The 27,007-nt window shown below is 46.9% G+C and overlaps 1 protein-coding gene across 2 annotated transcripts in view; it reads left to right on the top strand.

The window, feature by feature from the left end:
• The window catches only part of IFNGR2 (interferon gamma receptor 2), a 31,443-nt gene extending 9,088 nt beyond the window's left edge, over positions 1–22,355 (top strand). Inside the window, exons 2-7 of one of the 2 annotated variants that reach the window (XM_005201116.4) lie at positions 319–451; positions 7,763–7,971; positions 12,244–12,389; positions 16,422–16,581; positions 17,285–17,442; positions 21,328–22,355. In XM_005201116.4, coding sequence (XP_005201173.1) covers positions 319–451; positions 7,763–7,971; positions 12,244–12,389; positions 16,422–16,581; positions 17,285–17,442; positions 21,328–21,558 — 1,037 coding nt within the window. In that variant the 3' untranslated portion in view covers positions 21,559–22,355. Of the gene's footprint in view, positions 1–318; positions 452–7,762; positions 7,972–12,243; positions 12,390–16,421; positions 16,582–17,284; positions 17,443–18,431; positions 19,323–21,327 lie in introns of those variants that run through there. The other variant, XM_024993617.2, reaches the window with a different exon arrangement.
• The last annotated feature ends 4,652 nt before the right edge of the window (positions 22,356–27,007 follow it).

Raw genomic sequence — 27,007 nt, 5'->3', positions numbered from 1 at the left:
TCAAGAGTCTTCTCCAAAGCCACAGTTCAAAAGCATCAATTATGGGATTAACAAATAGTTAAACCAAGATAAGAAAGTTGAGGGAACCCTTCATGCAATCTCCAGGGAAGAGAGCCAAGGGAACCCCCATATGCCATTTCTAGGGTGAAGGGCTGTCTTTAGTCAAAGGCTAAAGGCGTAGGGGATGTGTGGGGAGAATGGGTAATATCAAAACCCCAGCCGCATGAATTACATATTTTTGTAATTGACTTTTCTCCTCTTGACCCTCCCTGTCTCTCCCTCATCTCCCTCCTTCTCTTATTCTCTGTCCCTTTCAAGACTCCCTGGCCCAGCTGCCTGCTCCTGGAAACCTGAAGGTTCACCTGTACAACGCCCAGCAGGCGCTGAGCTGGGAGCCGGTGTCCCTGGACAGCGACCCGAGGCCGGTGGTCTACCAGGTGCAGTATAAATAGTAAGCAATGTTTCTGTTGGCCTTCTTCCTGGGAGCTGGGAGTGGAATTGTTACAGAACCTGAGGCCAGCTGCCTGTTCTTGCTCCTTGGCAGCACTGTAAGCAAAGTCGTCACAAGCAGATAGTCCTCTCGGACTTTTTATTTTTTGGCCACACCCTGTGCAGCATGTGAGAACTTAGTTCCCGGCTCAGGGATCAAACCTACACCCGCTGGATTGGAAGCCCAGAATCTTAACCACTGGACCACCAGGGACGTCCCTCTCTTGTACTTCTTAAATCTCCAAGGATGGAGATTTCACAACTTCCCCTCCAACCCCTCCACTCATCCGAAGGCTGAAAGGATATTGACCCTCAGGGAGCTCAGCTGTCTCACCACAGGACAGCTTAGTTGTGTGGAAGTTGATTCATCAGTTTAAGGCGGAGATTGTATGAAAGAGCTTCCTGTCTGGAAAGGGCCAGAGGTATCTTTTGGTCTTCATCGTCTTCAGGTTTCAAAATCTGGATTATTTAGCCTTCTGGCCCGAATTTGGCCTAATAAGAAAGCTGTTCAATTAATGAACAATTAATTCCCAGTTTCTAAGCTGGTGATCCATTTTGCATTTTATTCTGGCCCCTCATTCTCTCCCTCACCTCCTGTTCAAGCCTTCCTACAGTTGGCCATCACTTGATTTACAATGTAGACACACAGAGGAAGGAGAAAGGCAAAATCCAAGCCGTCGTTTACCTTGGTAGATGCATTAAGTGAAGACCAAGTTAAAATTATTGTGAGACTTCCCTTGTGGTCCAGCGTTTAGGACTGCATGCTTCTAATACTCGGGGCAGAGATTTGATCCCTGGTCAGGGAACCAAAATCCCACATGCCCTGAGGTGCAGCCGAAACAAACAAACAAAAATTATTGGCTAAGTCATTTTTAGATTACTAAATAAACAAAAGTTTTAACAGTGGGAATGCCTAGTGCTGGTGAGAATGTGGCTGGTGGACACACGCTGAATCAGAATCAGTTGTGAGCACAGCCCTCTTGAAAAGTCAGTTGTTCTCTTCATTTAGAATCGTGGGAATGTCCATACTACTTTTTTTATTCCAGGCAGACAATACAACCTTCTGTATCAAAAAAAAAGAAACCAAACAAACTTACACTCATGAAGATATACATTCAAGTGTCTATTCATGTCCATTGGCTAGAAGTTGACGAATTGTGTCAAGTTAACTTGTGAATGAGCCCTTAGGGACCACTGAAAAGGGTAATTATGTGTCATATGACAGCAGGTGCAGCTGTATCCAATTTGGAATGAATCTGTGGTCAGAACAGGTAGGGCATGTGGAAAAATTACAAGTGGTTAATTTGTTAGAGGAGGAGGTTTCCAGAGGACTTCTTTTTTATCTTTAACTGTTCAGTGTAACAATATTTGCTTAAAAAAATGATGGCCTTCCCAGGTGTCACTAGTGGTAAACAGTCTGCCTATCAGAACAGATGCAAGACACACCCTGGGTTGGGAAGATCCCCGGGGTAGGAAATGGCACCCAGCTCCAATATTCTTGCCTGGAAAATTCCATGGCCAGAGGAGCCTGGCAGGCTACTGTCCATGGGACCACAAACGGTCAGACATGACTGAGCACATTGTAAAAATTAATTCTAAACTGAGATTTGAGGCCTATCTCTGGATTGCATTTATCTATGTCTATTTTTTAGAGAGATTTTTAAGGTGGTTTTAGTATTCTAAAATCTTTATTAAATTTGTTGTAATATTGCTTCTGTTTTACGTTTTGGGTTTTTGGCCTCAAGGCATTGGGGATCTTAGCTCCCAGACTGGGGATCAAACCCACCTCCCCTGCACTGGAAGGCAAAGTCCCAACCACTGGACCGCCAGGGAAATCCCTATCTACTTCTTAAGTGATGGTAAATTTCAAACATGATCATCTGTAATAAACAGACCTGTCCGTGAGGACCAGATACATCATTTTGTGCGCAGTACCAAATGAAAACGTGGGGCTCCTGGTTCAAAAACTTTGGGGAGTTCAGGATGGCAACATCAGAGCTTGAAGTCAGGAACCCTCTTAGGAGTACAGCTCTGTGCCACTGCACCGGCCACCTGCTTAGAGCTGGCCCCGCTCAACCTTCAGTGAACACAGTCTCCTAGAGCGCTGCCCAAAGGTTGCAGTAAGAGGAAGTCGCAGCTGATCTACCCACTAGCACTTGTCAGCCTTGATTGGGGAAGTACATTTATGAGTTGACAGAGGGCCTCTGGACACTAGAAGGATTTATTAAAGCCTTTGACGGTTTCACATCACAGACTAACCTGTTTCACTCTGTTTTCTATTGGGAAAGCATTTTGTAAGATATTTTTTTCAGGTTAGGGGCTGGTTTTGGTAAAGGAAACAGAGTTGAATGTGAATGTTCCTGTTTAGCGTTCTAGTGGTAAAGAACCCGCCCTCCAGTGCAGGAAACGTAAGAGATTTGGCTTTGATCCCTGGGTCAGGAAGATTCCCCTAGAGGAGGAAATGGTAACCCACTCCAGTATTCTTCTCTGGAGAATCCCACAGACAGAGGAACCTGGCGGGCTGTAGTCCATGGTGTCACAGAGTCGGACACGACGAGCGACAGCATGCACACGCATTCACGCATCATCCCTGTTTGGAAAAGCTGAGGGCTCATGAAAACTCAAACAGAGGCGAATTTTTATGTTTTCTTTTCAAATTACAGACTTGATTGTGGAAGAGGGCCTTTGATTTTTTTTGCTGGTCTGTTTTTAGATACTTTCACAAGTTTAGGACCTTTTAGTTACATGAAGTAATTTAATTCTGAGGCTCATGGAACTTTAAATTTTCCATTCTGTTTCTCTCCAGGAAACATCACTGTAACTTTAAATGAATGTGCCTTCATTTTTTGACAGTCATGCCAGCAAAGCCAAAATTACATAGAACACATTGTGCGAAAATTTTAAGTTTAAATCTGAGGTGGCAGATCCTCTGGCCTAGAGTCTGTTTGGCCCACAATGGTTTTTTGTTGTTGTTGCTGTTGTTGTTTTCCTAACTAGTGTTAACATTTACAAATCTGGAAATTTCACTTTAAAAAAAGAACCGAATTTCTGTTTTTTCTTGAAAATAAAGGCAGGCAGAGAGCCGGGCCCTTTCTAGGTCACACCCCACTTGGCCTCTTGCCACGCCAGGGCCTGCCCACCCCAGTCTTCCCAACCCCTTTTTTCTTAACTTCACTTTTTTCTCTTAACTTCACGTTTTTCTAATTTTAATAGCAAAGCACCTTCTTTATAGAAAATCTGGAAAACCCAGAAAAGTAAAAAGTACAAAATTAAAGCAACCTGGGGTCCAAGACAAATCACTATTCTTGTTTTAGTGTATTTCTCTCTAGACGTTTTTTCTAAATACATGGACTTGTTTGCAAATATGCCAGCATCTGTGTGAGACTGAAACAAGACTAGAGTCACACCTCTGGGTCCTGCTTCCTTTTTTTTCCCCTTTTAACTTAATGTAGTTAAGCTTGTGAATATTTTTTCCTACAGTTATTTCAGTGTGAACATTTTTATTTTATGTTTTGTTATATGATGTATCACTCATGATTTTTTTTTTTTTACTTTTCCCCACCCACGAGTGGTGTAGTTGACAGTTTGTGACTATTAAAAGTAATGTCCTCAAACCGAAATCATTGATGACTGTTTTCATCCATTTCTGGAAGAGGACTTGCTGGGTTCACAGAGGACAGACTTACTTAATCATTTCTGGAAATGATGTAACAGAAGGTGAACAGGGAAATCATTGGTTGCTCAGGTTGTTAATAAATATTTTTAGATGGTGCTTAGTAGGCACCGCTGCCTTTTCATTTGAAAAGACCCTGATGCTGGGAAAGATTGAAGGCAGGAGGAGAAGGGGATGACAGAGGATGAGATGGTTGGATGGCATCAGTGACTCCATGAGTTTGAGTAAGCTCCAGGAGTTGGTGATGGACAGGGAAGCCTGGTGTGCTGCAGTCCATGGGGTCGCAAAGAGTCGGACATGACTGAGCAACTGAACTGAACTGAGTAGAAACCCCAGGCCCTGGTCCAGGCATTTTCCTCTTGTCCACGAGATCAACCTTCAAGACAATCCTAAGAATCAGATGCTCTAGCGCATCCCCATCTTATAGATCAAGAGACTGAGGAACAGAGAAGTGAAGTAACTGGGTTTGAACCTGGGTATTCTGGCTCTAGAGTCCATGTGTTTAATCACGAGGCTGTGCTCCCTCTCATGATTGAGGTTGCTTTCAAAATTAGACAAATTGGGGGACAGAGGCTGTCCATATGAACACATTGCCAGGAGCCAGGACCGCTTGCTGGGTATTGCTCAGACTGGCTGATTCATCATAGGCTGGGGCAAGAGGCTGGGGCTCCAGGCCTGGGCGGTGTCATGCCATGAGGCTGTGTTCATTGCATTATCCATTTAAATGGGGCCCACAGCAATTTATTTTTACCCTTTACAAATAGATGGGGAGCCAAACAGTGTCAGCTGTCATTTAAATTTGGATGGTTTGTGCCGTTTTAAACCCCGTTCTTAAGAAACACTTTAAAAAAGTAGTTCTGAATGTACAGAAATAACATACAGAAATGCAACAGATTTCTGTGTATTAATTTTGTAACCTGCAACTTTACCAAGTTCATTTATGAGCTCTAGTAGTTTTCTGGTAGCATCTTTAGGATTTTCTGTGTGTAATGTCGTGTCATCTGCAACAGTGACAGTTTAACCTATTCTTTTCCAATCTGGATTCCTTTTATCTCTTTTTCTTCTCTGATTGCTGTAGCTAGGACTTCCATAACTGTGTTTAAAAAGTGCTGAGAGTGGACATCCTTGTCCTGTGCCTGATCTTAGAGGAAATGCTTTCAGCTTTTCACCACTGACTGTGATGTTAGCTGTAGGTTTGTCATAAATGGCCTATGTTGTGTTGCCATGTGTTCCCTCTATGCCCACTTTCTGGAGAGTTTTTTTTATCATAAATGGCTGTTAAATTTTGTCAAAAGCTTTTTCTTCATCTGTTGAGATGATGGTATGGTTTTTGTTCTTCAGTTTGTTGATGTGGCATATCACTGATTAATTTGTGAATATTGGAAAAAATCCTTGCATCCTTGGGATAAATCCAAAACGGACAAGTTTGGAGGAGAGGGGAGGAGGTGGAACATGGTAGGTCAGTTCCCCGGCTAATCCCAGAGGGGGCCTTTTGCCCCAGTTCAACAGCTGGAATTGGCAGGGAGAAGGTGAGAGTACCTTCAGGTATCTGTGTAACTTTAAAAAAAAAATCACCCACCTGCTTCTGTAGCACAGCCCCCAGTCTGAGAGGGGGCGCCTGTGGTTTGTGATCCCTTTCCCAATTAGGTCCCAGGACTCCAAGGTACAGTGGTGTGTGAGTCTGGTGGGCATCTTCGGTGGAAGCCTTGGCCACATGTATTGATATCACTTTCATCGGGTTACCTGCCACTTTAGCAGAAGCTGAGTCTCCAGACTGGGTCAGAGAGACCCTTAGAAGCCCACGTGGTGTGGGAGAGCTGGTGGCTGTGACCCCAGCCTCATCTCTCCTGTCTCCCCTGGCCCTGCTTTCCAGGCCAGAGTTGCTGTCCAGGGCACAGCCTGTCTCTCAAGGGGACACTCCCTGCTGCCCCCACTGAGGCTTCTGGAGTCACCCCTCGGCCTTTTCTCAAGTCTGTCACCTTAGGACAGAGCTCAGAGTCGGGGATTAGTAATAGAATCCCGCATGGGCATGTGGTATCGGAACAGGGGGTACATTCTCAGTTACAAGGATGCATGGCCTTACAGGCAGCAAGGTTTCCTTGTGGGCAGGACTCTATTTTTTACAAATGGTTTATTCTTTCCTGGTTGCACTGGGTCTTCGTTGTTGTGCAGGCTTTCTCCATTTGCAACGAGCGGTGGGCTGCTCTTCATTGCATCGTGTGGGCTTCTCACTGTGCTTGCTTATCTTGTTGGAGACCACGTACTGTAGGCTTGCAACTTAAGGCATTGCAGCCCGTGGGCTCAGTAGTTGAGGCTGGCGGGCTCCAGAGTACAGGCTCAGTAGCCTGTGGCACACACAGGCTTAGTTGCTCCGCAGCATGTGAAATCTCCCCAGACCAGGGATCGAACCCTTGTCCCCTGCACTGGCAGGGAGATTCCTATCCACTGTACCACCAGGGAAGTCCATGACTCTTTTTAAATGGGCAACTATGGGGTGAAAACAAAGCTCTACACCAGTGAGAAACTGGGGTGTGGTTGCATGAACACAGTATCGGTTCTAAGACATAGGCTACAGAGGCTGAGTTTGAAGCATTAACATTGGCTGTGGAACAAAATGGGAGAAAATATTTGCAAACCATATATCTAATAAGGGACTTGTATCCAGAATATATCATATAAAAGAACTCTTACAACTCAGCAATTAAAAGGCAAATAGCCAAATCAAAATAGAGACACAGGATTTGAGTAGACGGTTTTCCAAAGAAGTTATGCAAATAGCCAGTAAGTACATGAAAAGATACCCAACATCATTAGTCACCAGAGAAAATACAGACGCTTGAATGGCTTCAATAAAAAGGTCATAATAACAAGCCTTGGTGAGGATGTGGAGAAAACGGAACCCTTATACATTGTGGCCGGGAACATAAGATGATGCAGCTGCTTTGGAAAACAGTTAAAAAGAGAGTAACTATATGACCTGGTAAGTTCATTTCTGGGTATACACCCCAGAGAACTGGAAACATAATTTCACACAAAAATTTATATGTGAATATTCTTAGCATTATTCACAGTAGCCAAAAAGTGAATAAGCCAAAAGACAAATAGCCAAAAGACAGCCCACCTGTCCGTCAGAACATGAATGGATAAACATGCAACCGGACGTTAATTTGGCCATAAGAGGGGATAAAGTACTGATACGTGCTACAACATGTATCACACTTGAAAACATACTAAGTAAAACAGGCTAAGTGAAAGGCACTAATCACAAAAGACCACATCAGTTATGATCCCATTTCTATGAAGTGCCAGAACAAGCAAATCCTTAGAGATAGGAAATAGATCGGTGGTAGCCTAGTGATGCTCTAAGCATGGGGGTTGTTTGGGGGATGATGAAAATATTCTAAAACGGGTATGCGGAGGGTTGCACCACCCTGCGCATATACTGAAAGCCATTGAACTGTCCCCTTAAGTGAGAGCAGTGTGTGATATGTGAGGAATATCTCAATGAAAAAAATTTTTTAAAAACTCAACCCTGGGGGAACTGTGATCTGTGATCAAAGAGAGATTTCTGCTAAGTGAAATCCTTTTTTCCGTTTGCAGCAGCACCAGTAGTAACTGGTATGATGTCAACAAAGAAGATAGCAAGGTGGATTGTACGAACCTCACCAGGACAGAGTGTGACTTTACCGCAAACAGCCTCTCGGAGGGGTTCCCACGGCGTTTCAACATCTCTTTACGTGTTCGAGCTAAGCTCGGGGGCCTCGTTTCTGCCTGGGCAACAGCACCTTGGTTCGAACACTATCGGAATGGTAAGGGGACTTGGGTACAAATTCCTTTAACGTTTGCACTTTGCTCTTTGCTAAGCGGTACTGACTCCATGCGCCTAAGTCCTGCCTCTCAGCCTAAATAACCAGCACCCAGATGGGTGTGATGGTCAAACCAGAGTACTGTCCACAGAGGCTGGGGCTAGGGGAGGGTGATTTGCTACACTAGGGAGTTGCTAAACCACAGCCTGCAGGTCAAATCCGGCCATCGACCTGTTTTTGTACATAAAGTTTTATCAGAACTGTGATGTGTGTGTACACGCATCACATAATAGATATTATCATACATAATAGAATATTACTCAGCCATTAAAAAAGAATGGAATAATGCCATTTGCCACAGTGTGGGTGGACCTGGAGATTGTCACACTAAATGAAGTAAGCCAGACAGTGAACGATAGATATTATATGATATTACTTACATGGGGAATTTAAATCTATAATACAAATGAACTTATAAAACAAACAGATTCACAGATATCGAAAACAAATTTAAGGTTACCATAGTAGAGAAAGGGGAGAGAGAAATTAGGAGTGTGGGATTAACAGATACATACTACTATATATAAAATAGATAAGTAGCAAGGACCTACTCTGTAGCATAGGGGACTTAAAATAACCTATAATGGAAAAGAATTTGAAAAAGAATGTATATACGAAAAAATAAAAAAAATAAAAAAAAAAAGAATGTATATACGGGTTTCCCAGGTGGCGCTAGTGGTAAAGAACCCACCTGATACTGCAGGAGACATAAGAGACACAGGTTCGATCCCTGAGTTGGGAAGATCCCCTAGAGGAGGGCACGGCAACCCACTCCAGTATTCTGGCCTGGAGAACCCCACAGACAGAGGAGCCTGACGGGCTACGGTCCATGGGGTCACACAGAGTCAGACACGAATGAAATAACTTAGCACCATGCATGCAAAGGTATATATATACACACACACACACACACCTGAATCTAACACAGTATTGTAAATCAACTATTCTTCAATTTAAAAAGTTTTATCAGAACACAGTTTCCCCATCTATTGATGGACTGCCCAGTGCTGCTCCCATGCTGCAACAGGCCAGCTGAGCAGTTATGTTGGGGGCTGTCTGACCTGTCAGAGCCTAAATTCACCCTGGCACTTGACTGAGAAAGTTGGCCAACCTCTCTGCTGAGTGGGATACTATTAATAGTGTATTGGCTTCACTGGTCACCATCATCTGGCACAACTTCTTTTATGTTCAGGAAAGCTCTTAATTCAGCCTTGACTGGTACCTGTCGCATAGCAGAAAATATCTGTGGAATGACTGCATGAACAGATGTCCTCCCGGATATTGGAAGGGAGCATCAGAGTCATCAAACACTAGTTCATAGCCTTGTTCCTTTTGCTGTTGTTCAGTCACTGAGTCGTGTCCGACTCCTTGCAACCCCATAAACCACAACACACCAGGCTTCCCTGTCCTTCCCCATCTCCTGGAGTTGGCTCAAACTCATCTCTTTTGAGTCGGTGATGCCATCCAACCATCTTAGCCTCTGTTGTCCCCTTCTCCTCCTGCCCTCAATCTTTCTAGCATCAGGGTCTTTTCTAATGAGTTGGCTCTTGGCATCAGGTTTAACGATTCATTTTTTACATGGTCAGCTATGCCTGATGATTCTCCCATGTCTACACAGATGCAAAGTATGGAACTTCTTAGGATCTTTATTCAAGCTCAACAGAAGTATAAGACAGTTGAGGAAATGTGATTGCTGTCTAGATATTTGATGACTTGCTAAGCAATTGTTGTTCACATACTGTAGATGTTATAATGGTATTTTGTTTATTTTTTAAAGGGAGGGGTCTGGTCTTTTCAAGATACATATCTTATAGATGCAGCGATGTAATGTCTGAGATTTGTTCCAAACCATCCGGAGAGTGGGAGGGTCAAGGTGGTCCTTACAAGGTGAAGGAGAAACAAAACTTCCTGGACCAAGACGGTTGATGTACAATGGGGTGACTAGTACATGCTCTTTGGCTACAGTCTTCTCTACTTGCTATGTGTTTGAAATTTCCTGTAATAAGAAGCTAAGGGGGGAAAAAAATCAGTATTTGCTAGCAGTTTGAGGATGGGATGAGAAGGCAGGGTGGTCCCTGCCAGCTGGTCATCTACTGGGGACCAGGCCTCTGTCCTTGAATGGAGCACTGCCAGACATCTGAGCTGTACCTCAGTGGGATTAGTAGGGAACAGAGTAGGCAGCGACAGAAGCAGGGCCCATCGTGATGTCACCAGGCCCCTGGCAGCCAGCTGCTGCTGTCTGTCTTCCCGGCCGGAAACGGCTGGCTGTGTCATTGGTTAAGTTACTGGCAGAGTGTCTCTTCGAGCCAGTGGTGTTTGCAGAGCCCATTGCTGCTTTCGGCACTTGTGGTCGAGTCAGGATGGGTAAACAGCGTGACGATGCCTTACCAAGGGCTCGAGGGGAGAGGGGTTGGGACAGTGGCTGAAGGGGGCAGGCTTTAGCATCACGTAAACCTGGGTTCAAACCTCAACGCTGCCCCTGACCGGCTGTTACTCTGGGCAGGTCATATCCCTCTGGGCTTCAGTTGCCCCCTCTGAGAAATGGGGATGGCCTTGCATGGTTGTTACATGCAGATCTGTGCGGACACACATGTAAAATCCGTGTTGCCAGGTTTCAAGTGATCGCTCAGGCCGTGGGCGCCGCTGTCGGTAGTCACCGCACAGACCTATCAGGTCCTCCTTCTGGGCCTGGAGAGAAGGCAGGCTGTCCGCCCTGGAGAGGCAGGCTCATCACATTGGGATCAGACTCCTGGGCGCTGACCTTTCAGTGGTGAAGGGATGTGGTCATCCAGGCACATACACCCACTCCCTTGGGTGAGTCACAAAAAAGTGTGGAGAATCTGCTCAGCGGGGAGGGGGCCCTGGCCCTGCACATGGGTGGGCTGACCGGCGCTCTGGCGACTTCACCGTCTGAAGGGCACCTTGAAGATATGCGTGCCAGCGTCCGTGAGTGGGTGTGATGCAAGCTTTTTCTGTTCCTCGTGGCCAGTCTGCTAACAACACTGAGGCTTGAGACGGGCCCCACCCGACAGTGTATCTGTCTGGACTTAGTTCCTCCACCATAACAAAGGAGGTGAGAGGGCAAGAGTGCAGGCCCTCCGGGGACCAGTTACTTTACGCAGAGAGAAAGGTGGCCAGACCACGTGCCTAACCCTCCCCAACCTGGGAGAGCCCAGGGTGGGGCGTGGAAGCTAGAGAGAAAGCCAGCCCTCCTCTCGTGAACAGGTGACGGTTCCCAGCGATATGATCGTCTGCGTGCGTGTGTCAAACGTGCAGAAACAGGCCCCTAAGAACTTGGAGCACATGACCTGTTCCTTGATCTGAGTTCCTCCGGTTAATTATACAGGTTAGATGCTTACTTAATAAAGGCTATAGTCTTTCTTCTATAGTGTTCCAGAATCACAGTACTCTCCGGTGATATGTATTCCAGAACATGAAAAGTCTTAACAAATAGATACATGATAGTGTTGTTGTTCAGTCGCTCAGTCCTCAATCCCCTGGACGATAGCCTGCCGGGCTCCTCTGTCTGTGGGTTTTTACAGGCTGGAGTGGGTTGCCACTTCTTTCTCCAGGGGATCTTCCTGACCCACGGATTGAACCCACATCTCCTGCAAGTCTCCTGCATTGCAGGCAGGCTCTTTACCCCTGAGCCACTGGGGAAGCCCTTGTGATAGCAGTGTTTCATGTTATTATCTTTAAGTGTGTCCTATTGGAAAAAGCTAAAAGAGAAATGTGTTTAAGTTTGCAAACACCACTTTTATCTATATAAAAAAATATGTAACAAAAAGAAAATATATATAGAAGGTAAGAGCTAACAAAATCTTTTCATGAAAATTTGACCTTTGGTTAACCTTCCAGCTCTCTGGAAACCTGATAAAAGCTAGCCTATAAAACATGTTATTAGCATAGCATACGGCAGAAAGACCTCTGGTAAAGAATCGGCCTGCCAATGCAGGAGACACAAGAGACACAGGTTCGTTCCCTGGTTGGGAAGATCCCCTGGAGGAGGAAATAGCAACGCACTGCAGTAGTCTTGCCTGGAGAGTCCCATGGACAGAGGAGCCTGGTGGGCTACAGTCCTACAGTCCCTTGTGGCGCAAAGAGTCAGACACGACTAAAGCAACTCGGCACTGCACAGTATATATATACACACACATACATGCACACACGTGTATCTACATAGACTGATGGATCTCGTTTGTAATTCTATTTCAGCTACCATTGGGCCTCCAGAAAACATCCGGGTGACCCCAGAAGAAGGCTCCCTTATCATCAGGCTTTCTGCTCCCTTCGATGTCCCTGCCACCGAGGCCTATTTTGTGTATTGTGTCTACTACTGGGAGAAGGCAGGAGCTAAACAGGCAAGAGCATGTTCTTCTCTGTTTTTGATGTTCTTTTCTTTGGAGTTTCTGGGTAGCAAACGAAAGGCCAAGGAGGGGGTTTCCCTGGCAGTCCAGTGCTTGAGACTCTGAGCTCCCATTGCAGTTGGTGGGTTCAACCCATGGTCAGGGAACTAAGATCCTACAAGCTGCTCTGCTCAGCCAAAAGGAAAATCAAGTGGCCAAGGACACCAGGGTATCCCAGTGCACCCTTAGAGGACAAGACCCATCTGCAGGGCCCTCTCTGCCTCCTATCACACAGTCCCCGTGGTCTGAGTCTGGATTCAGCTGGTGCCCAGGAAGTCTTTGCCACACTCCAGCAGTGGGAAGGTCTCATGGGCCTGTTTCTACTCATGGGCCTATTTTTACTCCTGCAGTCTGCAAGGTTAAGCTATGTGACATCTCTGATCTGAATGGTTTTCAAAGAAGGCAATGCGAATAGGTGAAAAGTCTCAGTGAAGGCGAGAAGAGGGCATGTTCCAAGGAGAAGGGCCAGTAGGTTGGAGAAGGCTGGGCACATCCGGGAACCGCACATGCCCGGATCCATCAGAAATTCGGGCCTGGGACTCCCCTGGTAGTCCAGTGGTTACGAATTCACCTTCCAATGCAGAGGACACGGGTTCAATCCCTGGTTGGGGAGCTAAGATTCCCACATGTCGCAGGGCAACCAAGCCCATGCACCGCAACAAAGACCCAGCACAGCCAAAATAAAAATAAATTAATTAATTAAAAAAAAGAGAAATGGGGCCATGTGAGGGCCTTGGGCAGGGTAAGGTTGACAAAGGAGGGGTCAGAGCAAAGGGGCCTGGTGTCTGGGCCAGGGTCATCTCCAGTGTCTGATCATCCAAGCTGCATTTTTTTTCCTATTTTTTGGCCACACTGTATGACAGCAGTGGGGGTGGGGGGTGAGCCTTAGTTCCCCAGCCAGGGATCGAACCTGTGCCGCCTGCCGTGGAAGCCCAGAGTCATAACCGCTAGACTGCCAGGGAGGTCCCTTCAAGCTACATTGAATGATGTTTCACTATGTGTGTGAACCTCCTGATTTCCTACGTTCAACATTACTCTAATTTTTATAAGAATTTTAAGAGCTGTATGTTTATCTGGAGCTTTCTTCGTGTCTGGCACTGGGCCGGGCACTTTGGATACATCCTTTCGTTTACCCTTTGCACCCATCAGTTTCACTGAGAGGGAGAGGGAGTGTAAGGACTGCCCGAGGCACGCGGAGGAGGCGCCTGGCTCCAGAGGGCCCGTGCTCTCAGTGCTGTGTCTCCCACGTTGCTGATGTTTGCACTTGCTCTGTTTCTTTATGAAAGTGAAAGTCGCTCAGTGTGTCCAGCTCTTTGCAACCCCATGGACTACACAGTCCATGGAATTCTCCAGGCCAGAATACTGGAGTGGGTAGCCTTTCCCTTCTCCAGGGGATCTTCCCAACCCAGGGGTCGAACCCAGGTCTTCTGCACTGCAGGCAGATTCATTACCAGCTGAACCGCGAGGGAAGCCCCTGTTTCTTTACAGTGAGTGTAAAAACACCAAGGAAGGCAAAACTCACTGAAGGGCAGACTCTCAGCAAATAGGGAAGAAAGAAATAATCGTTTCCCAAAATCTGAGTTCACAGTTCTGGTCAACTGGAACAGAGGAGGTCTGGAAGAATCTGGGAGGGATTCCCCTTTCAACCAGAGCATCTATGCTTTGGACTTCTGTGAGCAAAAGATTCTGCGGCTAAAGTGACTCTGAAAGCCACTGATATAGTCTCCATTCCAGCTGTGAGTCCAAATGTCAAGGGTCCCGAAACCCAACCCCTAGATTTGCTCCAAGGATCCTCGGGGACTCAGCGTCCAGTTGTACTTAAGGCTGTGACTTATTACAGAGAAAAGACACAGAACAGAGTCAGCAAAGGGAAGAGACACAGGGGGCAGAGTCTGAAGGAGTCCAGGCAGAAGCTTCCAGGAGTCTTCCCCTCATCACACAGGCTACTCTCAATTCCCCCGACAACAAGAGTAACCGAGTATGTGAAATCGCATCTCCCAGAGAAGCTCCTGGGAGACTCAGTACCCAGGGCTCGTACTGGGGGCTGGTCACACAGGCACCCTCGACCCAGCAGAGCCACCAGGGCTCCTGACTCCCAGAGGTAGAGCAGGTGTTCAGCATCAGAAGCATCATGTATACATTAAAACAGCCTTATCACTTAGGGATCTGTGGGACACTCCTCAAAGCCAAGTTCCCAGATGCCAGCCTTGGGTCAGCCTTGCAAACAAGACCTTTCTAAGGACAGGTCTCCTGCGTTCCTTACTGTCTCAGGCCTGAACGGTAGCTCTTCTCTGTAGTCTGTGATTCTTCTGGAATAGCCAACTGGCTGCTGAAATAAACTCAAAAAAGAATAGTGTTGGGACTCCCCTGGCGGTCCAGTGCCTAAGAATCTGCCTTCCAAGGCAGGGAACCTGAGCTCGATCCCAGGTCAGGGAACTAAGATCCCACATACTGAAGGGCAACTAAGCCTGTGTGCCACAAGGAAAGATCCCACGTGCTGCGGCTGAGACCCAACACAGCCAAATAAATAGATAATTTTTTTAAGAAAAGCATATTGTCCTTAAATTTACCTTTTTTAAAATAATTATTTCTTACTTAAAAAAAAATTTTGGCTGTGCCAGACAGCTTGCAGGAACTTAGTTCCTTGACCATGGATTGAACCCAGGCCATGAGAGTGAAAGCGCCAAGTCCTAAACCACTGGACTACCACAGAATTCCCTGAAATTGCCTTATGTGGTGTCATATTTTACTCCTTATGTGGAGTAAAAATTGTTTCTTTTCTGCCCTGGCAGTCATCATCGTTAAACAGGAGGGGAGAAAGTTTTGAATCATCTATAATCCTACTGTTCAAATATAGTATGACCGTTTGTATTTTTAAAAGTAAGATCATGTCCTATATACTGTTGAATGATCTGCCTTTTTTTTCAGTCAACATATATAATAAGCCACTTTATCTCCACACTCTGAAGCTGCCACCATTTCCAGTGGTTGTAGCGTATTCTGTGTGTGTGTGTGTGTGTGTGTGTGTGTGTGTGTGCGCATGCGTGCTCAGTCATGTCCGACTCTTTGTGACCACATGGACTGTAGCCTGGCAGGCTCCTCTGTCTATGGGATTTCCCGGGCCAGAATACCAGAGTGGGTTGCCATTTCCTTCTCCAGGGGATCTTCCCGACCCAGGGATCGAACCTGTGTCTCCTGCGTTCCTTATCACTAGCACCACCAGGGAAGCCCTAGTGTTTTCTACTGTATCTCCCAATATGAAAGCAGTCCTTTAGGAGAAATCCCGTATCCCCATAGTGTGTGGTGTCTTTTTCTCATTTCCCCATAGAATAGTGACAGTTTGCCCGGAATGAGAGAGGGGCCGTTGACCGAACATGTGGAGGTGACAAACCGGAGGGAGGTGTCACGGCAGGCGAGGGAGACAGGGGACAAGATCCTCTAAGAATCTGGGACCCAACTCTTCCTTGATGACATAAATTTCTAAGACCGTGTTCACCAGAACTATAAAGGGAAGCAGCACAGTGAAGCGAAAACCAGAAGCAGATTCGGAACCCAAGGAACAGTATTTCCTAGAATGCCCTTTTCCCCTCTGTTCATCCACTGACTTGAAACTGTAGACGAGACTAACCATGAAATATACAATGTTCATTTCAAAGGAGAAAATTTCGTCCTGGAAATTGGGATTTGCTAAATTCCAGCTCTGGACCCTCCATTGCTGCAATGGGGCTTCAGATCTCACAGCCAGAAACACAGCTCTAATGCCGTCAGCATGTTTCTCAACACTCCTCCCGTTTCCACACGTGAAATTTGTCGGCTGTAAGCGTTATATGTATAAAATTGGTATTCTGTCTCTTTAAAACCAGAATTGCCTTATTCTTTGGTTATTGTGTTCGATGTGAATTTGGGGAAACACTGGAGAAGACGGAAGGCCTTGACCATCCCTGTGCGGGTAATTTACGTGTGCGGTTGTTGATGCTTGCTACGCAGGTGACACGCCCGTTCAGGAGTAACTTCATCACATTGAATGATTTAAAACCCTTAAGAGTATACTGTTTTCAAGTCAAGGCAGAACTGTTTTTGACCAAAGAAAACATCTCTCGACCTGGACATTTAAGCAACATATCTTGCTGTGAAACGGCAGCAGATGGTAATGTATGCTTTCCTAAGTGCTTTCTTTCTGAGCTGGAAACAGAACACTCCTAAAATAGTGCAATCAGGAATTGCTTTTTTGGTGAAGGGTGGTGATGAGTGTAGGGAGATCCAGAGAGGACGGGCTAAGACAGCAATTCACAGTAGATACAACGAGGCTGTGCTGGAATCTCCAGAACAAGAACTGCCAGACGGGTAACACCTGCTTTGTTTTAGGATTGCCTTTGTTGTTCAGTCACTCAGTCGTGTCCGGCTCTTTGCAACCCCATGGACTGCAGCACGCCAGGCTTCCCTGTCCTTCACTATCTCCCAGAGTTTTCTCACACTCATGTCCATTGAGTCAGTGATGCCATCCAGCCATCTCATCCTCTGTTTCCCCCTTCTCCTGCCCTCAATCTTTCCCAGCATCAGGGTCTTTTCCAGTGAGTCAGCTCTTCATATCAGGTGGCCAAAATATTGGAGCTTCAGCCTTAGTATCAGTCCTTCCAGTGAATATTCAGGACTGATTTCCCTTGGGATGGACTGGTTTGATCTCCTTGCAGTCCAAGGGACTCTCAAGAGTTCAATAAAGCATACAGGGCAGGGTGGAAGAGAGCAGTATCCATTCATTTTCCTGGGACGTCAAGTGTATTTATGCAGTGGTGGATGAGAAATTACCTGATGTGTGGGTCATCTTGTTCGTTTTTCGGTTGTCTCTCTAGCTTCTGTCAAGCTTCAACAAGACTTCCTGGCTGCCGGAACCACCTTTTTGGTGCTGTCAGTGGTGGTAGGGTCCTGTCTCTTCCTGGTTCTGAGATACAGAGGCCTGGTTAAACACTGGTTCCACTCTCCGCCAAGCATTCCATCACAGATAGAGGAGGTATGTACACGCCCACAGGGGTGACTTGTCAGGCTTTCTTGCCCCCTAGTAAAACCTAAGAGTAGGACAGTGGACAAAGCCACAGACACAGAGATCAGAGTTAAAAGTGGTGCTTGGTTACTTGTACACTCGTCTTCACAGCAGCATTACTCACCATAGCCGAAAGGCAGAAACACCCTGAATGTCTATTGACAGATGAATGGATAAATAAGATGTGGTGTGAATTCCCTGGCAGTCCAGTGGCTGGGACGTGGCACTTTCACTGCCATGGCCCTGGGGTTCAATCCCTGGTCAGGGAACTAAGATTCCTGCAAGCCTCGTGATTCACCACCCCCGCCCCCACCAAAAAGATATGGTATATACATATGAACGGAATGTTAACCTTAAAAAAAAGAAGGGAGTTCTGAGACATGCTACGATAGAGGACCTTGAGGACATTACGATCAGGGAAATCAACTAGTTACAAAATGACAAATACTACATGATTGCACATACTCGAGCACTTAAGAGTACTCACATTCACAGAACCAGAATGTAGGATAGAGGTTGCCCAGGCCTGAAGGGAGGGAGGAAATGGGGAGTTCGTGTTTAACGGGGACAGTTTCAATTTTACTATGAAAAAAATGAAAAAAGTTCTAGAGACAGATGGTGCTCATGGTTGCCCAACAATCTAAATAGACTTCACACCACTGAACTGCACGCTTAAAAAGGGTCAGGACGGTAAATTTTATGTTATGTGTTTGTTGTTGTTCTTTAGTCGCTCAATCGTGTCCAACTATTTGCAACCCCATGGACTGTAGCCCGCCAGACTCCTCTGTCCATGGGATTCTCCAGGCAAGAATACTGGAGAGGGTTGCCATTTCCTCCTCCAGGGCGTGTCTCCTGCATTGGCAGGTGGATTCTTTAAACTGAGCCACAAAGGAAGCCCCTGTGTTATATGTACTTTTCCACAATTAAAAAAAGTTTTTTTTTTTTTTTAATGGCACGAGGTTGGCCAAAAGATGGCCTAGTCTGGCCCATCCAGGAGATTGGCCGTGGTAGGTCCCACTGGAGACAACACATCAATCCCAGGCGTTTGGAGACTGCCCCCAGGGAGCCTGGCTGGAGCTCACGGACCAGTGGAGGCTGCAGTCAAGAGCATGAGCTTTGGGTTAGACAGTGTGCACACAGGAGGATTCTAGAGGAAACACACCCAGAGCCATGAGCTCAAAGCCTTGCATGCCTAGCGCACAGGCCATGTTACTTTAAAGAATTTAAGAAAGAAAAGTGGAATGGGTGGGCCTTGTTGTTCAGTTGCTTAGTCACGTCCAACCCTTTGCGGCCCCGTGAACCACAGCACACCAGGCTTCCCTGTCCTTCACCATCTCCCAGAGTTTGCTCAAACTCATTCCATTGAGTCTGTGATGCCATCCAACCAGCTTATCCTCTTACCCTCAGTCTTTCCCAGCATCAGGGTCTTTTGCAACAAGTTGACTGTTTGCATCAGGTGGTCAAAGTATTGGAGCTTCAGCTTCAGCACCAGTCCTTCCAACTTCCAATGTATATTCAGGGTTGATTTCCTTTAGGATTGACTGGTTTGATCTCCTTGCTGTCCAAGGGATTCTTAAAAGTTTTATCCAACACTCCACTTTGAAAGCATCAACTCTTTGGTGCTCAGCCTTCTTCATAGTCCAGCGGGTCTTACAGATAGTCTTGTTTTCCTGCCCAGCCACACCGCAGCCCCCCTCCCCAAGGCTCAGTGAGGCAGCCAGGTCCTCTGAGGACAGAGCCATTGGGACATTCTTGGGATCACAAGCTAGCTGATAGAAGAATACTTAAAACTGTTTGCCTCTGGAGGTTTATCATTCTTCAGTAAAATCAGAATAAAAGTACTAGAAACAGAATCTCATGTTGTTGTATCTCGTCTATAAAGACAAAGTCTAGAAAGAGCTGTAGTCACTTGATTTCCTTCATATGTCATGAGCTGTTTAAGGGACACAGACATTATGAGAAATACACATTGAACTCCCTACTGGGACCTGCATACAGATGCTGTAGGATTCTGCTTCTATGAAGACTCTAAGTAGAATAACAGTCAAACTCATAGAAAAGCAGAGAGTAACACAGTGGTTAACAGGGGTGAGGGGAGAGGGGAGTGGGGCGTTGCTTTCAAATGGTAGGAAGTTTCAGTTATGCAAGATGAATAAGTTCTGGTTTCTGCTGTGCAAGATTGTGCTATAATTAGTACTGTGTTGTGCCCTTAAAGGGGCTTCCCAGGTGGTTAAGATTCCACCTACTAATGCTGGAGGCACAGGAGACTTGGGTTCAATCCCTGGGTTGGGAAGATCCCCCGGAGAAGGGAATGGCAACCCACTCCAGTATTCTTGCCTGGGAAATCCCACGAACAGAGGAGCGTGGCAGGCTACAGCCCATGGGGTTGCAAAGTGTTGGACATGACTGAGTGACTGAGCACGCACATGCACTTCAAAATGTGTTAAGAGAGTAGAACTCAAGTTAGGTGTTCTTACCACAAAATTACAATAACGGCAACAACAACAGCAACCGATTTTCCTGGTTAATACTGTCACAACAGAACAGCTGTCACCTCGGAGTTTTACTTGCATTAATAATCTCCGTCTCGGGACTCCCCTGGTGGTCCAGTGGTTAAGACTCTGCACTTCCATTGCAGGGAGCGCAGGTTCAGTGCCTGATCAGGGAACTAAGATCCTGCATGCCATGTGATGAAGCCAAAACACTAAAAAACAAAACCAAAAAAACCCAAAAAACTCTGTCTCTCAGTAGAACTAGCAGCCGGGCCCCAGTAAGTGAGTTTACTGCTACTTGTTTCTTTGGGGCTTGAACCTAAAACACAGAGCCTTTCGATTTGCTTTCCTGGGAAAGTGTGAAAAGTCTGTATCAAAGGTCACTGAAGTTTCATGAGAAAATGACTCATGTTTCACTTGTATTTTTGAGGTTTCGCAAGTGCACGTGACATGCTGCTGCTCCTCTGCTCACCAGCCAGCGCTAAGCTGACTGCATTTCAGTATCTTTCAGCATTTCCAAGAGCCATGCGGTTGGTTCTTGGTAACTTGGTTGTGGTGGTCGTCATTGTTCAGTCGCTCATTCATGTCTGACTTCCCTGCGACCCCCATGGATTGTAGCCCGCTGGGCTCCTCTGTCCATGGGATTTCTCAGGCAAGAATACTGGAATGGGATGCCATGCCCTCCTGCAGGGAATCTTCCTGACCCAGGGATCGAACCTGCGTCTCCTGCTTTGGCAGGCAGATTCTTTACCACTGAGCCACCTGGAAAGCCCTTTGTAACTTGGTAATTGATGTCTAAGCCCAAAGCAGAGGCAGGAGAGACACAGCACATTAAGGGTGTGGATCAGCATTTCGAATCAAGGACCTGCACTTTCTCATTCGCCCATGGCTGCCCGCTGCAGATCCTCCGCACCCATGTGTGTGTTATATAAAGCAGAAACACCTAGTGGGTGGGGTAGCTGAGAAAAAAATGCCCGTGAACTTTCCCTCTTCACCCTTACCTTGTAGGTGACCAGGAGGCTTCATTTCCTCCTTTCCTGAAAAGTTAGAATTCCGAGACATTCCAGGTGAATAGCCCACAAGCCCTCATCCAGCCAGTGCAGCAAGTCAGAACTTCATTTCTCGAGTTACACACCTTACACACTTTCAGAGTATCCCCTTGGTTGGCCCTTGGATTCGTGTGCAAGCTATTGAGATGAGGGGTGGGGAGGGGTTTTCAGGATTTTTGAAGCTGTTTCATTGGTGGACAGAAGTGGAAGTTACACCAAAATGATATAGGATTATGCCAACTCAAACTAAAGTCAAAAGGTCTTATATCTGGAACTTACAGACTAATTATGGTGATGGTTTTCAATTTTTCAAGTATTTAAAGGATCCGGCTCAGCCCATCTTAGATGCCCTGGACAAGGACAGCTCGCCAAAGGATGACACTTGGGACTCTGTGTCGGTCGTGACGTTTCCAGAGAATGAGCAAGAAGGGAGTCCCCAAAGCACTTTGAACCAAAGTGCTGGTCCAAGCCACCAGCCCACGGAAGGAGTTCTCTGTGCCAAGGAAGCTGCGACATGCCTGTCAGGACTGGATGGAGCCACTTGATCCTTAGTCTCATCACAAAAAGACCTTGGGGGTGCCTGGGAAGAAGTCAGTTGTGGGAGAGACAAACATTTTTTTTAACTAGTGAAAGTCGTTCAGTCGTGTCCGACTTTGCGACCCCAGGGACTGTATAGTCCATGGAATTCTCCAGGCCAGAGTCCTGGAGTGGGTAGCCTTTCCCTTCTCCAGGGGATCTTCCAAACCCAGGGATGGAACCAGGATCTCCTGCATTGCATGCAGATTCTTTACCAGCTGAGCCACAAGACCTAAATCCTGCAAGTTTCTAGACTGATTCTGCATACCAAAAAAAAAAAGTTTTTGCTTAAACACTAAAAAGGCATGTAATCATTTGTTAGCAAACAGGCTGTGACACCCTTGTGATATTTCGGACATTGTTGCCTGGCCTGGGTGGTCAGGAGACGGGGTCCTTTCCTTGGTTCTGGCAAGGCCTAGGGCCCTTTGGGCAGGTCACGGAACCTGTCCCAGCCTCTCCTGTCAAAGGACACTCAGTGGCCCTTGACACCCATCTCCTGGCTTAAAATGTAATTAATCCCGTGAATAATCTTCTAGTAATTTAAGGGACTTTTTTTTTTTTCCAAACTAGAAATAAAAGACTGTTTCACTAACTTTTTATCAGCCTGTGTAGGGACATGTCTGGTGACCCAGTGGCTAAGACTTCATGCTTCCGGTGCTGGAGATGGCGGGTTTGACCCCTGGTCAGGGAACTAAGACCCCACATTGCTGCACAGTGTGGCCAAAAACTGTAAAGAAATCAATAGACATTTGAAAGTCTGTGTGAAGGTTTCCTCTCCACCTTCTTTATTTTAGCCTCTTTTCTGCAAAGTTTCAGCTTTTTGCTATGACGCTATCTATGATGCCCAGCAGACTCACCCAGAGGCCACGCAGCAAGAACTTCTGACTTGTGTCACTGGACTGCTTGAAAAGTTAGGCAGGGGGTTTGCAGAAGCTGCATCAGCACTGCATTCAAATGTGATGTGTCGCATACGTCGAGCAAGGCGTGTAAAGGGAACGAGCTTGTGGCCAACAGTGTATCCGCTGGGCTGCTGGTCTTCTCATGGGGCAAGTATTGATGGGCTAAAAATCCATTTATCTGATTCCTGAGGCTTAGGAAATGGATGCGTCGCTTCACGGCTCCCCTCCAACACACATAGAAAGTGACATGTTGCCATAAGTTCTGCTTCAGAAAGAAGCCCCCACGGGCAGCCTCACCTTGACAATGGGAAGTAGAAATGCTGATGGTAGGTCCATGAAGTACCTAGGACTGGTTGATGGAACCACCTGCTGTCTCAGGTGGGCCCTGTACCTCTGGTGAGGAATTGGCCCTTGGGCTGACTTTCTAACCAGTCGTGACCCCTGCCATCCAGGGTGACAAGAGAGGAAAGGACACCCACCCACAGCTGCCCCCCACCCACCCACCCCAGAGGAGTCCCCTTATGAGATGTCTATGTTATCAATCAGGTTCACCTTGAGTTGGGACAGGGTTGGAAAAAGAGTTGTCATTCAGTTGCTCCATCGTGCCCAACTCTGCGACATGGACTGTAGCACACCAGGCTTCCCTGTCCATCACCAACTCCCGGAGTTAGTAGAGGGCAATTGTAAAGACCACCCTCAAACCATTTAGGAAATTGAGGATTTGAGCGCTTCCTCTGCTGGGCCATACGATGCAGCTGGTTGAGGTGGGGAGGATGTGTGTACAGCAGGAAGAAAACCAGCTAAAAGTGAGTCCAGCAGGAAGGGGGACAGATACGCTGTTAGGAATAAGCGCTCTGTGCCACCCTCCATAAAAGGAGGTGCCAGCTGATCAGGGGCAGGCAGGCTGGTTATGGGGACCAGATTCTGATGAGGCTGTACTGGATTCAGGGCAGAGACAGTCCAGTGTCCTGGGGCAGACTGGGTGGGGTTCAGGCCCGGAAAGTCCCTTCTTAGTTGAAGGCGGCAGCTTCAGCAAGTGACAGAGTTCAAGTGCAGGGCCGGCACTCTGACCAGGTGCCTCTCAGGGGCCAGGCTCATGTAGGGGAGGGGCTACACTGGGTTCCAACTGGGTTCACTGAGGGCCTCTCGGGGCCTCCCCATCCTTCCTCAGTAAGCGTGGGGCTGGCCTGTTATGCAGAAGGAGAGGACAGAAATTATTTAAGACACTCCTTCTCCGGCAGCTCAGACAGTAAAGAATCTGCCTGCAGTGCAGGAGACCCGGGGTTCGATCCCTGGGTCGGGAAGATCCCCTGGAGAATGGCATGGCAACCCACTCCAGTATTCTTGCCGGGAGAATCCCATGGACAGAGGAGCCTAATGGACTACAGTCCATGGGGTCACAAAGGGTCAGACACAACTGAGCAACTGAGCATGCATGCACGCTTGTCCATAGTGAAACTGAAAGTGCACGTCGCTCAGTTGTGTCAGACTCTGCGTGCAACCCTGTGGACTATACAGTCCGTGGAATTCTCCAGGCCAGAATACTGGAGTGGGTAGCCTTTCTCTTCTCCAGGGGATCTTCCCAACCCAGGTCTTCCACATGGCAGGCAGATTCTTTACCAGCTGCGCCACCAGGCAAGCCAATAAGTAAACTGTTATTGAGACCCAGTGACGCTCATTCAATTTATGTATAGCCTGTGGCTGCTTTTGTGCTGCAAGGTGGAACTGAATCATTGCAAGAGCTTGTTTTCCTGCGAAGCCTAAAATAGTCACCACCTGAACCCTTACAGAAAGAGTCTGATGAACTCTGATCTGTACAATGAAGTGTATGTTGTATAGGAGAAAACAGACTTACTCCCATTATTTAGGTTTATACAGTTACAGAAGGTCCCTACAAGACCCCACCCCATTTAATGCTGAGACTGTTTAATTCAAAGGTCATATATTACATGGGAGGAGGGGTATTTGATGCTTGCCTGTATTCTATAAAGTACATTATGGAATATGTACTAGGAAAGGCTGGAGGTCATTTAGGTGTAGGCAAATCAATGGAGAAACATAGGCCCTAGATCAATGCTAGGTCACCCAGAGATGATGGGAGAGTTGGATCAAGGCCACTGCTAACTCATACATGACTGCTATGTGCATTAGATAAAGACCCTGTCCTTTAAGATCCTTTGTTTTGTGCGGAGTTTTAAGTAAACATAGGATGTTCTGGGCCTTCATTGTGAATAGCGCCCCTGGGGGTCCCGCAGTGCTCAGCATGCAGATTGCAGACGGGGTTGGGGGGTAGGGGGATGTGGGGGGGGTTGGGGAGGTGAGGGGGGGTTGGGGGGTGAGGGGTGGGGTACACCTCAGGGCCATGGGAGAGGAAGCAGCCCCTTTTGCTCTGGGTGGTACCAAGGCCAGCAGGATGAGGAGCTGATGGACATGAGGGTGCAGAGGGGAGAACCCCAGGTGGGATGTGGGGATGAGGGACGGGCAGAGAAGGGAGACTTTGTCCGCACCCATAGGTCACCTGCTGATGTTCGTTCACTCACTGCAAAAACCACAGCTGCCCTCTCACTCAGAAACTGCCAATGTGGAGAACGGCTCAGGTCCTAGCCTGTGCTCGGGGCGTCTGCCTTTGTTGACTTCTATTTCATTCACCATCATTTATCTCAGTCCATAGGATGTTTAAAAGTCTGCATAGCCACTAAGTTACACTGCTTTCGGCTACCGGAAAACAACTGTGTATCCCCAAGGGGCTCCAAGGCTCTCCAGAATAAAGGTGTTTTATGCCAGAAGCCTGTGTTTTAGGCAAGAACCTCCTAAACCATCCCTACTGTTTGGTGACAGTGCGAATCCACACAGGCATCTTCCCGTGGAGCAGTCAGGCCTCCGGCTCCTCGGTGTGCCCACAGGCCCTCCGAAGAAGCTATAGCCCTCTGATGGGAACATGGTGGAAATCACCTCACCCTCCTTGCTTCCAGTCTCTGGTGACTGAGGATGGCCAGCTGCATCAGGAGGGCGCCGACCCACAGGTCCAGGAGGATACCTGGGGCAGCACCCAACCAGTGGAGGGAGCTGGTCGGTGCTGCTCACAGGCGCTCTAGGAAGACTGAGAAGGATGCTGCCCAAAATCTCATCCTGCTAACAGAATACAGGCAGGAGGGGCTTCTCTGGGCCCTCCCCCATTTATTAAAAAAAAGGGGGTGAGGTAGACCCCCAGGGTTTCTTTACAAAGATATATCTAGTTGAAACCTAAATGCCCACTGACAGAGGAATGGATAAAGAAGATGTGGTATGTATATATATATATATATACACACACACACACAGTGGAATATTCAGTTCAGTTCAGTCGCTCATTCGTATCCAACTCTCTGAGACCCCATGGACTGTAACACGCCAGGTCTCCCTGTCCATCACCAACTCCCGGAGTTTACTCAAACTCATGTCCATTGAGTCAGTGATGCCATCCAACCATCTCATCCTCTGTTGTCCCCTTCTCCTCCTGCCTTCAGTCTTTCCCAGTATCAGGGTCTTTTCCAATCAGTCAGTTCTTCTCATCAGGTGGCCAAAGTATTGGAGTTTCAGCTTCAGCATCGGTCCTTCCAATGAATATTCAGGACTGATTTCCTTTAGGATGGACTGGTTGGGTCTCCTTGCAGTCCAAGGGACTCTAAGGAGTCTTCTCCAACACCACACTTGAGCATCGAATCTTTGGTGCTCAGCTTTCTTTATAGTCCAACTCTCACACCCATACATGACTACTGGAAAAACCATAGCTTTGACTAGACGGACCTTTGTGAGCAAAGTAGTCTCTGCTTTTTAATATGCTGTCTAGGTTGGTCATAGCTTTTCTTCCAAGGAGCAAATGTCTTTTAATTTCATGGCTGCAGTCATCATCTGCAGTGATTTTGGAGCCCCCCAAAATACAGTATCTCACTGTTCCCATTGTTTCCCCATCTATTTGCCATGAAGTGATGGGACTGGATGCTATGATCTTAGTTTTCTGAATGTTGAGTTTTAAGCCAACTTTTTCACTCTCCTCTTTCATTTTCATCAAGAGGCTCTTTAGTTCTCCGCTTTCTGCCATAAGGGTGGTGTCATCTGCATATCTTGATATTTTTCTTGGCAATCTTGATTCCAGCTTTTGCTTCATCCAGCTGGCATTTCATGTGATGTACTCTGAATATAAGTTAAATAAGCATTGTTTAATAAGCAGTTAAGCAATATGCAGCTTTGACATACTCCTTTCTGTTTGGAACCAGTCTGTTTTTCCATGTCCAGTTCTAAGTGTTGCTTCTTGACCTGCATACAGATTTCTCAGGAGGCAGGTCAGGTGGTCTGGTATTCCTATCTCTTTCAGAATTTTCCACAGTTTGTTGTGATCCACACAGTCAAACGCTTTTGGCGTAGTCAATAAAGCAGAAATAGATGTTTTTCGGGAACTCTCTTACTTTTTCGATGATCCAGCGGATGTTGGCAATTTGATCTCTGGTTCCTCTGCCTTTTCTAAAGCCAGCTTGAACAT

Source organism: Bos taurus, chromosome 1 (assembly GCF_002263795.3).
Source record: "Bos taurus isolate L1 Dominette 01449 registration number 42190680 breed Hereford chromosome 1, ARS-UCD2.0, whole genome shotgun sequence".
NCBI classification, from domain to species: Eukaryota; Metazoa; Chordata; class Mammalia; order Artiodactyla; family Bovidae; genus Bos; species Bos taurus.
This window is presented reverse-complemented; position numbering and strand designations above follow the sequence as displayed.